Below are 12,256 nucleotides of genomic sequence, written 5' to 3'. Positions count from 1 at the left end.
ATTATTATATTGCATTGAATCTTGTTTGATACAAATTGGTAATTCACCTATATACTGTGAAATTTAACGTGTGCACAGTCTTGTTCCTGTTTGTATAGTGGGCTCAGGCCTACTTGTAGAGGGTTTAGGGGTTATTTTCCCTCTTCTGTTGCACCGTTTCTGATTCATTTCATTTTGAGACATGAACGTTTAAAAGAGAGCGCTCATTAATAACCTGGCAGTGAGAAATAATACCCCCTTTTGTGCTAATCATCGTAATGTAGAAGTTGTTGCACATATACCATGATGCACAGTACTAAATGGCATTGTCAGGGTGAATCAATTCAGGTAAATCTCCCTTGCATGTGGTCTAGCAGTGCTTAGTCATGTGTCTGAGTGCATGAAACAGGATTAGCTCAATAGTTCTCTGCTCTTTCACTTCAATTCATTTACATTGAAGTCACCTTAATGACAACGAATGAATGTGAAGATTAAATGGTTAACAAGGACTGTACCATTGCCTTTTTCAGTGAGATTAGGCAAGACTCAGATGAGACATGGATCAGAATAGGAAGAAATGCAGAGTCATAGGAAGAATATAAGCCTGCTGTCTTCTTGGTCAGTGTCTAAGGGTTGTCACGCCCATACAGTTTCCTCCTCTTTAATATTAGTCTGTAGATGGTGATAGATATGTGCTTGCCAGAATGAGATGAAGGGCATTGGAGGAAGAGGTACAGTCGCAGAAGAGCACAGTAAGGTGAAACAGCACAGTGTTAAAAGAGTCTATCATCTCCTCAGAAGCTAATCTGAAGACATATTCTCAAAAAGGTTAACACAAACTTATTCTGCAATAGAATAAAATATTATTTTAAATGGCAACAAGATAGTGATGTAGAGATCTAACATATTCCACCATGAACACTTGAAAAGTAATAAAAGATTACTTGGACACACACAGCTTCAAAATTGAAACCGGTAAATTTTTATTATTTATTGGTTAAAAAGGGTTTAGATTTTGCAAATAGTGTGGTAGAGAGCGCAGTGGTGTTACCCACCTCTCGTCCAAATTTGAAAAAGAGGAATAAAGCTTCCTCGCCCAATTGGCTTCGTATTAGTATTTATTTCATGTAATTTGTTTCCCTTCATTTCCTAGTTGCTAAATTTAAGGATATACACTAGGCAAAGACAGAAGAGTTTTATGTAAAATGCCACCGCTGTTAAATTTTCTTTGTGTAACAGCATAAGCAGTCTAATTATATATGCAAGGATTAAAAAGAATTGGCAAAGCTAACAGTTCTGGCAGTGGAAGCTGCTATATTGTGTTATGTGTATTTGTAGAGCGTGCGATCACCTGTGAGGGCACCCTGGCACTGAGCAGGTGCGCTTGCCTCTTCTAGAGGGCAGGGGTAGGTTATTCGAAGAGCCATGTCTTCAGCTTATTGAAGAACTCAAATAGAGAGGAGGAGTTTCTAATGTTTAGAAGGATGCCATTCTATGCTTTAGGAGTGATGTATCAGAAGGCTTGACTTCCAGCTCTGCTTCTGTGTATGTGTGGGATGTGTGCAAGTAAGAGTCCATCAGAGCGGAGGTGTCTGGCTGGTTGATGAAAGGAGATGTGATTGTGTAGTGCTTTGAATGTGCAGATGAAGAGTTTTAACTGAGCATGTATTGGGCTCCAGTGGAGCTCCCTGAGGTGTGGTGAGATGCAAGTCCTGCGTGGAAGGTTAAGGATGAGTCTGGCAGCCATGTTCTTTATGTTTTTTTAGTCTTCTGGCAAGTTACTTGGTGATTCTGATGTAGAGGGCATTCCCGTAGTCCAGCCTGCTGGTGATGAAGGCATAGGCGATGGCTTTTGTGTTGTTCTTGAGGAGCCATTTAAAGAACTTCCTCAGCATCCTCAGGGTTTGGAAGTAGGAAGCTGTAACTTGTGTGGACTTCTCCAGCTTGTTGTCCGTGGTGATTGTGAGGCTCCTTGCCATGGTAGTTGGGAGTAGGTGTGGGTCTGAAATCACCGTCCACTAGGAGGAGCCCCAGTATCAGGTGTTTTTTTCCCAAAGATCACTACTTCTCTCTTGTGAGTGTTGACCTTGAAACAGTTGGACTTTATCCAGGTGGTGACCTTGGTTATGCAGCTGTTGAACTTGTTCCTTGTGTTGGAGGTTTTGTCCGAGAGGGACAATATGGGTTGTGTGTCATCTGTGTATGACAGGATTAATTAACACAAAGATGAGAGAGGCACTTTGTAAAAATGTATTTATCTCAAAGTCATCCCAATAGCAATGCAATTATTTGGATGACTTTGAGATAATTACGTTTTTACGGAGTGCCTCTTTTTCACCTTTGAGTGAATTATTTCTGCAGTATTCAGGGTTTTGGAGTGTTTAGCTCAGAGTATGGCACCTGTGACCTGGAATGACTGAGTGTGGCATTAAATACCATAACCATTTCAAGCAGAGTTTTTTTGGTGTATGACAGGATGTTGATGGAATGGGTATGGATGATGTGGGCTATAAGAGTCATATTTATGTTGAAGAGGGTAGGGCTGGGGGATGAACAGTGAGGTACTCTACAGATGAGTTTATGGGCTTCCCAGGTGTATGTTGTTAGGCTGACTGTGAGTTCTTTCCATCAAAAAAGAGCAGATTCTGCAGAGATCAGGTCCTAGAATGCTGATCTTGTGTAGGCATTTGATCAGGGTGATGTGTGATAGAATGCTAAAGGGTGCTGAATGGATCCAGAAGGATAAGGGCTGTAGTCTCTCCTCTGCTGAGATCATTCGGATATCATCTGTTGCGGCGATGAGTGCTGTGATGACTGTTATGATAGATACATGTTTTTATCTTTTATTGTAAATTTATGTCACAGAAATAAAAAGAATCAAATACAAAAATGGAAATGTGCCACTACATAATCCTGGTGACCTAATGTTTGCTAAAACTGTATATTTAAAAAAAGCTTTAGTAGAACAGTACAGGTGCTTCCTAGCAAGCAGGCAGTCTTAGAACAGATATTGAAATTGTTTTTAGTTTTAATTCGCATCACAGGAAAATATTGTTTTTATTGGCTAAAGAAAAGGTAATTTTGGCTTTCAATCACTGTAATCTGAATAAATGATTTAAACACATAAGTATGTCTAGAGGTAAAGATTGGAAAGGGGAAATCATTGTCTAAATAAAATATTGGTCCAACAGCCCAGACATTAAAATGCCCTTCTTGTTAGGTGGAGGTACACGTGTGATCGGGCAGAATCCGTTCGCTCACAGTGCAAGAAAGCCAATTTCAGAAGTAGGCTAACTCACTGCCCTATGATGTATGCTTTGGTTTGAATAATCAAAGGGCCACATGTATCAACCAATTTTGCCTTCGCAAATGGGCCGTTTCACACAATTGGCAAACGCAAAAAAGGCTATTTACATGTATCAAACCCTATTTTGTGATTCGGTAACCTGTTAGCCAGTCGTAAAATGGGTTAGCTATTCGGTATTTGAAAGGGGTGTGTTTAGGGCGTCCCTTCCAAAAAGCGAATAGCAGCGCAATGTATGGATGTTTTGTGACAGTGAATGTGGTCACAAAACATTCGCAATGTACCACCAACTTTAAGTTGGTGGTAACCTATTCGCAAATGGGAAGTGGTCATCCACGGACATCTTCCTCTTTGGGAATGATGTCGAAAACGTTTTTTAAGAGCAGGCAGTGATCTCATAGACCACTGCCTGCTCTTAAAAAATTAAAAGAAAACATTTTATTTTTGTTTTCTAAACGCAACCTGTTTTCCTTTAAGGAAAACAGGCTGCCTTTAAAAAAAATATCCTTGCATTTTTTACAAGCTATCACGGACACGGTGGTCGGCCACCATCCCTATGATTTTAGCGATTCTTAGGGGGTTGCAAATTGAGAACTTTCTCATTAATATTAATGAGGTGGGTCAATTTGCGAGCCCCTAGGAATTGCTAAATTAAACTTTTGGAGTTTCATACATTTGGAATAGTGATTACCTAATTGTGATTTACAGAACATCGCAATTAGGTAATCGCTATTCCAAATCTTAAAACATGAAGCCCAAAATGTGAATGACAATTGAACAAACTAATAGATGAAGTTAAAGCTTTCTCTTGGCCAGATCTAAATACAGATCTAGTGGAGTGCTCTCTAAACATCAAGTAAAATATGGAAGATAATGGTCTTTTGATATGAATGAAGGAGCGAAAATAGTGAGCTCAGGGTGGGTGAATATGTCAAGAGACTCTGCCGACTTCTCCTTTATTCTCATCCTAGTAATCACATATTCAAAAGCCACCTGGAAGTGTTTGTACAACTATGCATGAGCCCCCAGAGAAGTTTGCCTTTATGGATCTGGCACCTTAGATCCTAAAGGACATCATTCTCAAAACGGCGAGAATGAGGGCTGCAAAAAGAGCTTGGGACAGGTACATACATTGGTCAAAGTAAAATAATGTTCAATAAGGCAGCTAATATTTGGACACTGAACAGTCTGTACGGTACCAGGATATTGGTGTCAGAATATTGACTGACATAAATATTGTGTACCGAATATTTCTTTACAAACATTTCGCCCTCCATATTGAGTTAATATAAAAAATACACACAATAGGACTATACCTTTGCAAACAATACATTGGATGCAATATTCATGTCAATCGATATTTCGGACACTGAAATTCTGAAATACAACCCGATGAGGCAGAGTATTAAATCCAGAGGGCATACATTAAGGCCTGGAATTTCCAGTACACAGGTTAATTCCTTTTTCGTGAAAATCCACAGCACAGGGTGAACGTAAATCTGAAATGTCGTATTTTTCACTCTAACCTAAAATTGTCTGTTTAAGAAATGGGGTTGCTTCCTGTTTTTTTGCACACTTACTGCACTGGTTTATTGCACCTCATTTGGATGTATATTTACCATAGAGAAAGTTGAAGGAAAAATGTTAAGGGTATCCACAACATTTTCTGAGACCACATCAGTGGCTCCTACCTACAAAAATCATTTTTCCCTCCCGTAAGTGTGTCAGTCATCACTACAACATACATCCTGCCCTTTTAACACCAACACTTTTCAGATATGACGGCTCACTCCCCACTATAGCCGCATAGTAGTTGGTCCTTAATCGCCAAGTCCCGGAAAGTGTACTTACACACACTGAGGGGAAATGTAGAGGGAATATTAATCCAGATATGACAGACATGGCTTCCAAGCTTTTAGTTTCATGACTCAGACCCTTAGAGTGTGAGGTCAGGTCTCTGGTTCCTTGATGAAGCATTTGCCCGTTATACAGTGGGAGAGGCACAAGGCCCCAGTGAAACAGTTTCTGTGGATGAGTAGAAACAGAAATAAGTATTTGGTGCATAACTCAACATTACCTTCTAATCTTCAACAGGAAGTTTGAAAAATACTTTACTTTGCTTATCCTTTATCTTTCTAACCTCATAGCTTTTCTTTCCTTTTTTAGGCAACCATTAGAACTAAATGACTATTTATTCTCAAAATGACTATAAATAAGTCTCTTAAGAGAGATTTGGACAAGTTTACACCTTTGGCAATATTTAACAGGGCATCTACTGTATGGACAGAGGACAGACCATAAATCATATTACAATCTGAAGACTGGGAATCACCAGTAAATAAAGTTGGTTCCGATTCACAGATGACAGTTTATAGGCGTGTCTATTTCCAGGACTGCTTTCTCTAATTATGTCATTGCTAAGGTCCTGAGCTGAGTGCACAATCTTTTAGCTGATTCACAGAGAGCAGGATTGTTAGATCAAGAGTGGGCTCAAAATTAGGTTATTGCAGTTGAATGCGGACAGATAGCCATATTTTTTTGGCCCACCCAGCATTCTTTTTTTCTATTCTAAAACAAATTGGCAACCCAAGAGTTAGATTGAGGGATTCAAAAGACAATAGATGGGCCACACTGGAAGATTTCGCCTTGAGCATGGAGGCCATAGTTTGTTTGCTCTGCCTGGGTCTTCCCAGCAGATCAGAGGAGAGAAAATCAGTTGCAGTAGCCCCACACTAGGTATGATGGGGTTACTACCAATGTCACCTGATGGCTCTGTGGCAGACAGGCCACCACATTAAGGGTTTCCAACAGCAGGCTAGAAGAAGACTGCGGTCACACACTCTGCAGTAGCCCCACTTCTAAATGAGGAGAGGGGAAGCATGTCGCACATTAATGACATTAGAAGAACAGGTAAGTAGGCAGCAGACAGTAACATTATGGAAAGGGACTAACACTCTCTGTGAAGGTTTTAAGATTTTTTCCCATGAGTTTGGACGAGGTTCAGGATTTTGGTGAAATTGTTTCAGGAAGAAAATGTCAGGGTACAGGCAATAACAAATGTGAGAAAAAAAATGTTGGTCTGTAATGTTCTGGATGCCCAGATGGCCAACACTTGAGAAAGGTGCAGTCCTACAAGGTTCACAAGGTATATAGATCTTGGCTTTCAGCATCAAGGCAGCTTTCACACATCTAATAATGATTATTCTAGCAGATTACTAAGGGTACCGTGACATTTTGTATGCACGTTGTTATTGAAGATGGGGAGGTGTAGATAAAATGTACAACGATGAATGGCTATTGCCAACAGCTTGAGCAAATAGTGAGATTCTTCTTCATTGGACTTGGGTACTGCTGTTTGACAGATAGTCACAGATGATGGTGCTAGATATTTCTGATGAAACTATTTGCTATGTGTTAGAAATGGGAGTCTCCAGTTGTCAGACGTAGGTACGTTTGTCCTAACAGGGACCCTTGCTTCTAGTCAGGGTAAGGGGGATACTCTTCTAAAATAACCCCTGCTTGCCCCCTTGGTAGCTTGGCATGAGCAGACAGGCTTATCTCAGGGGCAGTGTGTAAATCATTTGTGAACACACACAGTAATACAGTGAAAACACCACAAATGTACACCACACCAGTTTAGAAAAATAGGTAATCTTTATCTAAACAAACAACACCAAAATGACAAAAATATGACTTTCAAATGGTAGAAATAGTTCAGTTCAAAGCAAATTGCAGATGCAACACTTTTCACTCAAAGTACATTGGATGCGTCACGCACACAAACAAAAAGGGTTGCAGGGATGGTGATGCATCAGTTCCTTACACTCAGAGAAGGTGATGCGTTGTTTCCTTGCTCCGGGAGAGGTGATGCGTTGGTTCCTTACTGCGGCGCAGGGGAGGTGATGCGTCGGTTTGTTACCAGAGAGGAGGTGGTGCGTCGTTTTCTTACTGTGTCCCCCAATGATGCGACAGACTTGGTACCTCGATCCGATGCGATGATCTGTGATGATGAATAGGTTCTTGCAGCTGCACAGCAGGGCTTGCATCAGAATCGGTGCTGTGATCTCGGACTTCCGAGATTGGTGAACTTGATGCAGCATGCAGCAATATCTCGAGCCGCGGGCAGGTGCTGCGACGAATTCTTCGGTGATGCGGCGGAAATAGGTGCGGATGAGTCAAGCTTCTTGAAGTTGCATTACTTTTCCAGCTTCCAGTGGCAAAACAGCCTCCAGAGATCCAAAACGACAGCAAGCACCTCTTAGTAGGTCAGAAATCCCAGCAAGGAAGTTCAGGGGAGCTGGTTGTGAAGTTGTTGTGTCCCTGAGACTTCAGAACAGGGGGCAAGCTCAGTTTCAAGCCCTTGGAGATCTTCCTCAAGCAGGGGACAGTGCACAGCAAAGTCCTTTTCCTTGGCATAAAGTAGCCACTGCAGACCAACCCCAGACAGCAAACAGCACAGGGGCAGTATTCCTTCACAGTTTCTCCAGCTCTTCTCCTTGAGAAAGGTTCCTCCTGATTTCCCAGAAGTGATCTAAACATCTGGGGTCCGGACCTCTCTTTTTATAATCCAAAATCATTTGTTCTCTGTGAACAAGAAGCTCTTTACCCAGTCAAAACCAATTCTGTCCTCTGGTTCAGCTTCCTGGCAGGAGGTGGAGACAGCATTGTGGAAGGGAGACCAGGTCCATTCAGGTGAAAGGAAATCTTCTCCCCCTACTCTAAATGCAGCTCAGGTCTATTCAGCCCAGCCCTGACTCATCCAGACTCTCTGGAGACACTGCATCACCCCAGCCCCTGTCACTCCAAAGCCAGGCCGTCAATACACATCCTAGCAGAGGCACACTAGAAGGCTAAAAGCAAGAAAATGCCTACTTTCTAAAAGAGGTATTTTCAAACATAGAAAATAAAAATCACCCTCACTAAAAGATGCATTTCAACATTCTGAGTTCAGGCATATTAAACCTTATTTTCCTTCATGGTTCCCAAGGGTAGGTATGCTGATAAGAGGTTATAAGCAAACTCCTCATTCTATCTTATGGGACCAGGTAGCCTTGCAATAGTGAACAATGAAATTGGCAGTATTTCGATATCAGGACATGCCACACACACCAGGGCATGTCCTACCTTTCACATACACTGCACCCTGCCCACAGGGGTACCTTGCGCCAACCTTAGGGCTGACTAACATTTAAGAAAAGAGAAGGTCAGGGTACGACAAGTGGTTGCACTTGCCAAATCAAAATGGCAGTATTAGACTTCTAACAGGCACTGCAATTGCAGGCCTGAGTTACATTTACAGGCTGTTTATGTGGGTGGCACAACCAGTGCTGCAGACCCTCTAGCAGCATTTGATTGACTGGCCCTAAGCACATACTAAAGACTGACTAGTAAATCAAATAAGCCAATTATGGAAACACCAATCCATAACAACAATTCCCAAAGGGAGCACTTGCACTTTGGCACTAAACAGCAGAGGCAAAGTGCCCAAAGCATCCAGACCAGCAAAACAAAGTCCAACATACAGCAAAATCACAGGAGGCAAAGGCTCAAATACAGGGGAATACCACACCAATGAAGCCTGGTCTAACACTATGGCACCAACAGTCAAACTTAGCCATTTTTCAACCTTGGGAAGTGTATCTAGTTTGAGTTATCAGCATTTTTAGGCTGTGAATGTTGGCCCATATAATAGTAGGTAGCTTACGCCAGACTGAGGAGAAAGAACAGAGAGGGAAAGGAGATGGCATGCAGGGAGATACGCAAAATGGGGGCCAAAAACTTTAACTCTCAAGTCTCTAGAACTATTCTTAATATTATTCAACCTTCCTATATACAAAACACTTGTGCTTGTGCACTAACTGTCAAGGCATGCTGGAGCGTGTGCACTTCTGCAGGTTTCCTATGCTTCTGGTGGAAATGGTAGGCACATGAATCAGTCACTTGCAGCGGAAACAGGATATAATGCTGTCCTACTTTACTATCCTTTGGGATACTCCCAAAGATTCCCGGCCGAATCTTAATAGTCACCTAATGTATAATGTTGGAGTTCCTATGACTTCTATGACTACTGTACCACCATTCATAACTTGCAGTGATTCCATTGCTCCAGCACAGCCAGACTCCACACACTCTGCCAGCCTGAAAGCGTGTGGTCATTCTCGCAGGTGGGGAAGGACAAACCCTTCTGCCTCCATCGCAGGCACCTCTGTACCACAGTATGCATTGATCAATGGTTATTTATTCAGGAATTTTAAATGCAAGAGTTCCACGGCATGATTCCCCACCTGGAAATACCATGTTTTCAATTTATTAGCAAAATAGGTATCTAGAGGATTAAGTAGCAGAGGATTAATTTTCTAAAAAACTGGCCTTGATTGCCAGCTCCATCCTCATGGGAATGTGAGGGGACGTGAGTTAAATTCGAAATTGACAGTTAAAATTTCTGACTGTTGAATTTTACCTGAATTGTAATGATGAGGAGGAACGTGTCCATTTGCAAGTTTTTCTTTGGAGAACACGCCAGTCTTTCCAGGTGTTAATCGATTGGAAACAATCATCTCATTAAGTTTTTCTTGGAGAATAATATATTCATCTGATAATTTAGAAATCTGAAAAAAAATAACAATAATGAAATACTCCCATGTATACATATGTCTTCTTTAAAATTGAAGCAATAACCGTGGTGGCGATGTTCAGTACGTACAGGGACATTTGAACTGCCTTCAACTTTCATAGCTGTGAATTGTTACTGATATGCCACAGCACCTTGTTATGAAGTGGGTTGCTTCCTTTTAAATACAGAAATAAACATTTGGTATGGAATGGAACATGCAGACTAACCAACAATTTTCATTTAAACCATAGGCAAAGTAATAGTTCTGTCATTCTGAAGATAATTACTTATTTAATAAACATTTTGTGTGTTTCTAGCAAGGTTCTCTTATTTCAGTAAAAGTCTTTAATACTCCTAGATAAAGACATTAATAATTACATTTACAGATTATCCATTCTCACTACTTCTGTACCTTCTTCTCACACCCTTGAGTTGATGAGGAATATATTACAGCCAAAAAATGAAAAAGATGGGGGCAAAAGCGTTTTGGAGTTGATTTGTCTGAATGCTATCATAAGGGGTAGAAACATGATCTACACGAATAATTGACTTAGCCATTACTAATAAATGTAAAGAGAGATTCAAGTGTGGCTGAAATGACAATTTATGATTCTTTTTATTTAAAGAGGTGATTTTGTTTTTATTGACATACACAAAGACAGACATACGTCATTGTTTCATATTATAGTATATGTACTCCTATGTTATCTACTCTGAAGTAGTTTGGAAAAGATTCAGCAGTAAAGAGAAAAGGTTTTATTGACTGACGTACAAAAAAGCAACATGTACAATTATATCTGAGTAACTGTAAGATGCGAGGGGTGAAGCTTGAGTTGTTTATTAAGTCACCCTGAGCCAGCATCACACGGACAGAGACGCTTATAAGTGCAGCTTCGCATTCCCGCTCAACGCAGATCTGCAGAGTTTCACTGACTTCTTGGAAAACTATCTTTCATTACTCACATTTTAGAGCCTACCCTCCCTCAGTCAGGAGTGTTTTAAAGTTCATCCCTCAGCCCCACCCTTTTTAACAAATATATGACTTCACTAGCCAATGTAATCTGCGCCCACAACATTGACAGCAAGGTGAATCTTTGTATTTTTTTCTTCGGTGTAATCATTCCCCTACCACAGGTTATATGGACCTTTGTTCATTGACAAGGAGAAATTAAAAGGAGCAATCCTATATATCAAACACCGTGATCAGTGGAGTACATTTGTGGCTCCACAATGATCAAATTGGAGAGTTGATGTGAATTAAATAGTTTTATTAACAATTATAATAAAATTGAATTTGTTTTATTTAACAAATGTTAATCTTTAGTCAACATTATTAAAAATTTAAATAATCTAATAGTCGGTATTTCAAAACAAGATAAAATACTATATTAGTAAAGATTACAAATTACTGAGATAATACAATGTGTTCCATAAAGGAATTTTCCTAGTCTAAATTAAGGATTAGAATGTCAATCTAAGCTGAAGTAAAGGTGCCAGTTCAGAAACTAAATAAAGAGCTTTGATGAGAGAATGAAATGCATAAGCACAAGCATTTTGCAATTGAGCAAAGGAATGTTTCAGCTGGGAAGTATTCTCTGCTATAAATCAGCAGACATCTTTTGAAAAGGGATAGGGCTAAAATTAAAGGGACTCTCTCCTGAAAAAAGTCAATCCTATGGATCTCAATGAAAAAGTTTGAAATGCTCTCTTGTGCTAAAAGTAGGGTGCAGAGAGTGTGAATGCCAGCCTACTTTAGGAACACATGCTAATAGTAAGTAAGTTATACTTTATTTGTTGATTGATAAAAATCATTACAATCGAGAATAAAACACAATAGGTTAAGAGCATTATTTCTTGCTGGTAGAACACATATACAACTTTATACTGAAAAGTTAGCGGCAATAATTGAAAGTGCCAGTGCCAATCAATAATTAAAATACAATTGTGCAAAGACTTATATTTAGCAGCGATGATTAAAGTGCAGTTGTGCTAATGGCTGGAGGACATTTTCAAAAACTGTTATTAAAAATAAATAGTTTTCTCCTTGGCAGAATGACCCACAAAATACAGATAATTGTGCATGTTTTGAGTTGGCCAGTTGTTTTTTCAATCACTATAAACAATTTAAAACATTTTGGAACTTCAGATTTGTGCACAAAACTTTAGGAACAAATTATCATTTTAGCATTAATGTCTTTGGCGACATGTTCCTACAGTAACAATCATTATCAGTCTAGGCAGACGACTGTTGTTGGGGATCACACTTGACTAGTAGCTTCTTTTCTGCAATAAAAATGAACATTACAAATTGTGAAGTCAGACGGGGCATATTCCCAGTGAGACAGGTTATGATGGCGTGT

At 40.1% G+C, this 12,256-nt stretch overlaps 1 protein-coding gene across 1 annotated transcript in view; it reads right to left on the bottom strand.

The window, feature by feature from the left end:
• MYO3A (myosin IIIA) overlaps window positions 1-12,256 on the bottom strand; it is a 1,336,625-nt gene that overhangs the window by 371,855 nt on the left and 952,514 nt on the right. Inside the window, exon 31 of the mRNA XM_085630108.1 lies at window positions 9,744-9,891. Coding sequence (XP_085486234.1) covers window positions 9,744-9,891 — 148 coding nt within the window. The remainder of the gene's footprint in view (window positions 1-9,743; window positions 9,892-12,256) is intronic.

This window comes from Triturus cristatus, chromosome 10 (assembly GCF_964204655.1).
Source record: "Triturus cristatus chromosome 10, aTriCri1.1, whole genome shotgun sequence".
NCBI lineage: Eukaryota > Metazoa > Chordata > Amphibia > Caudata > Salamandridae > Triturus > Triturus cristatus.
Note: the sequence above shows the minus strand (reverse complement) of the source record. Positions and strands in the feature narration are given on the sequence as shown.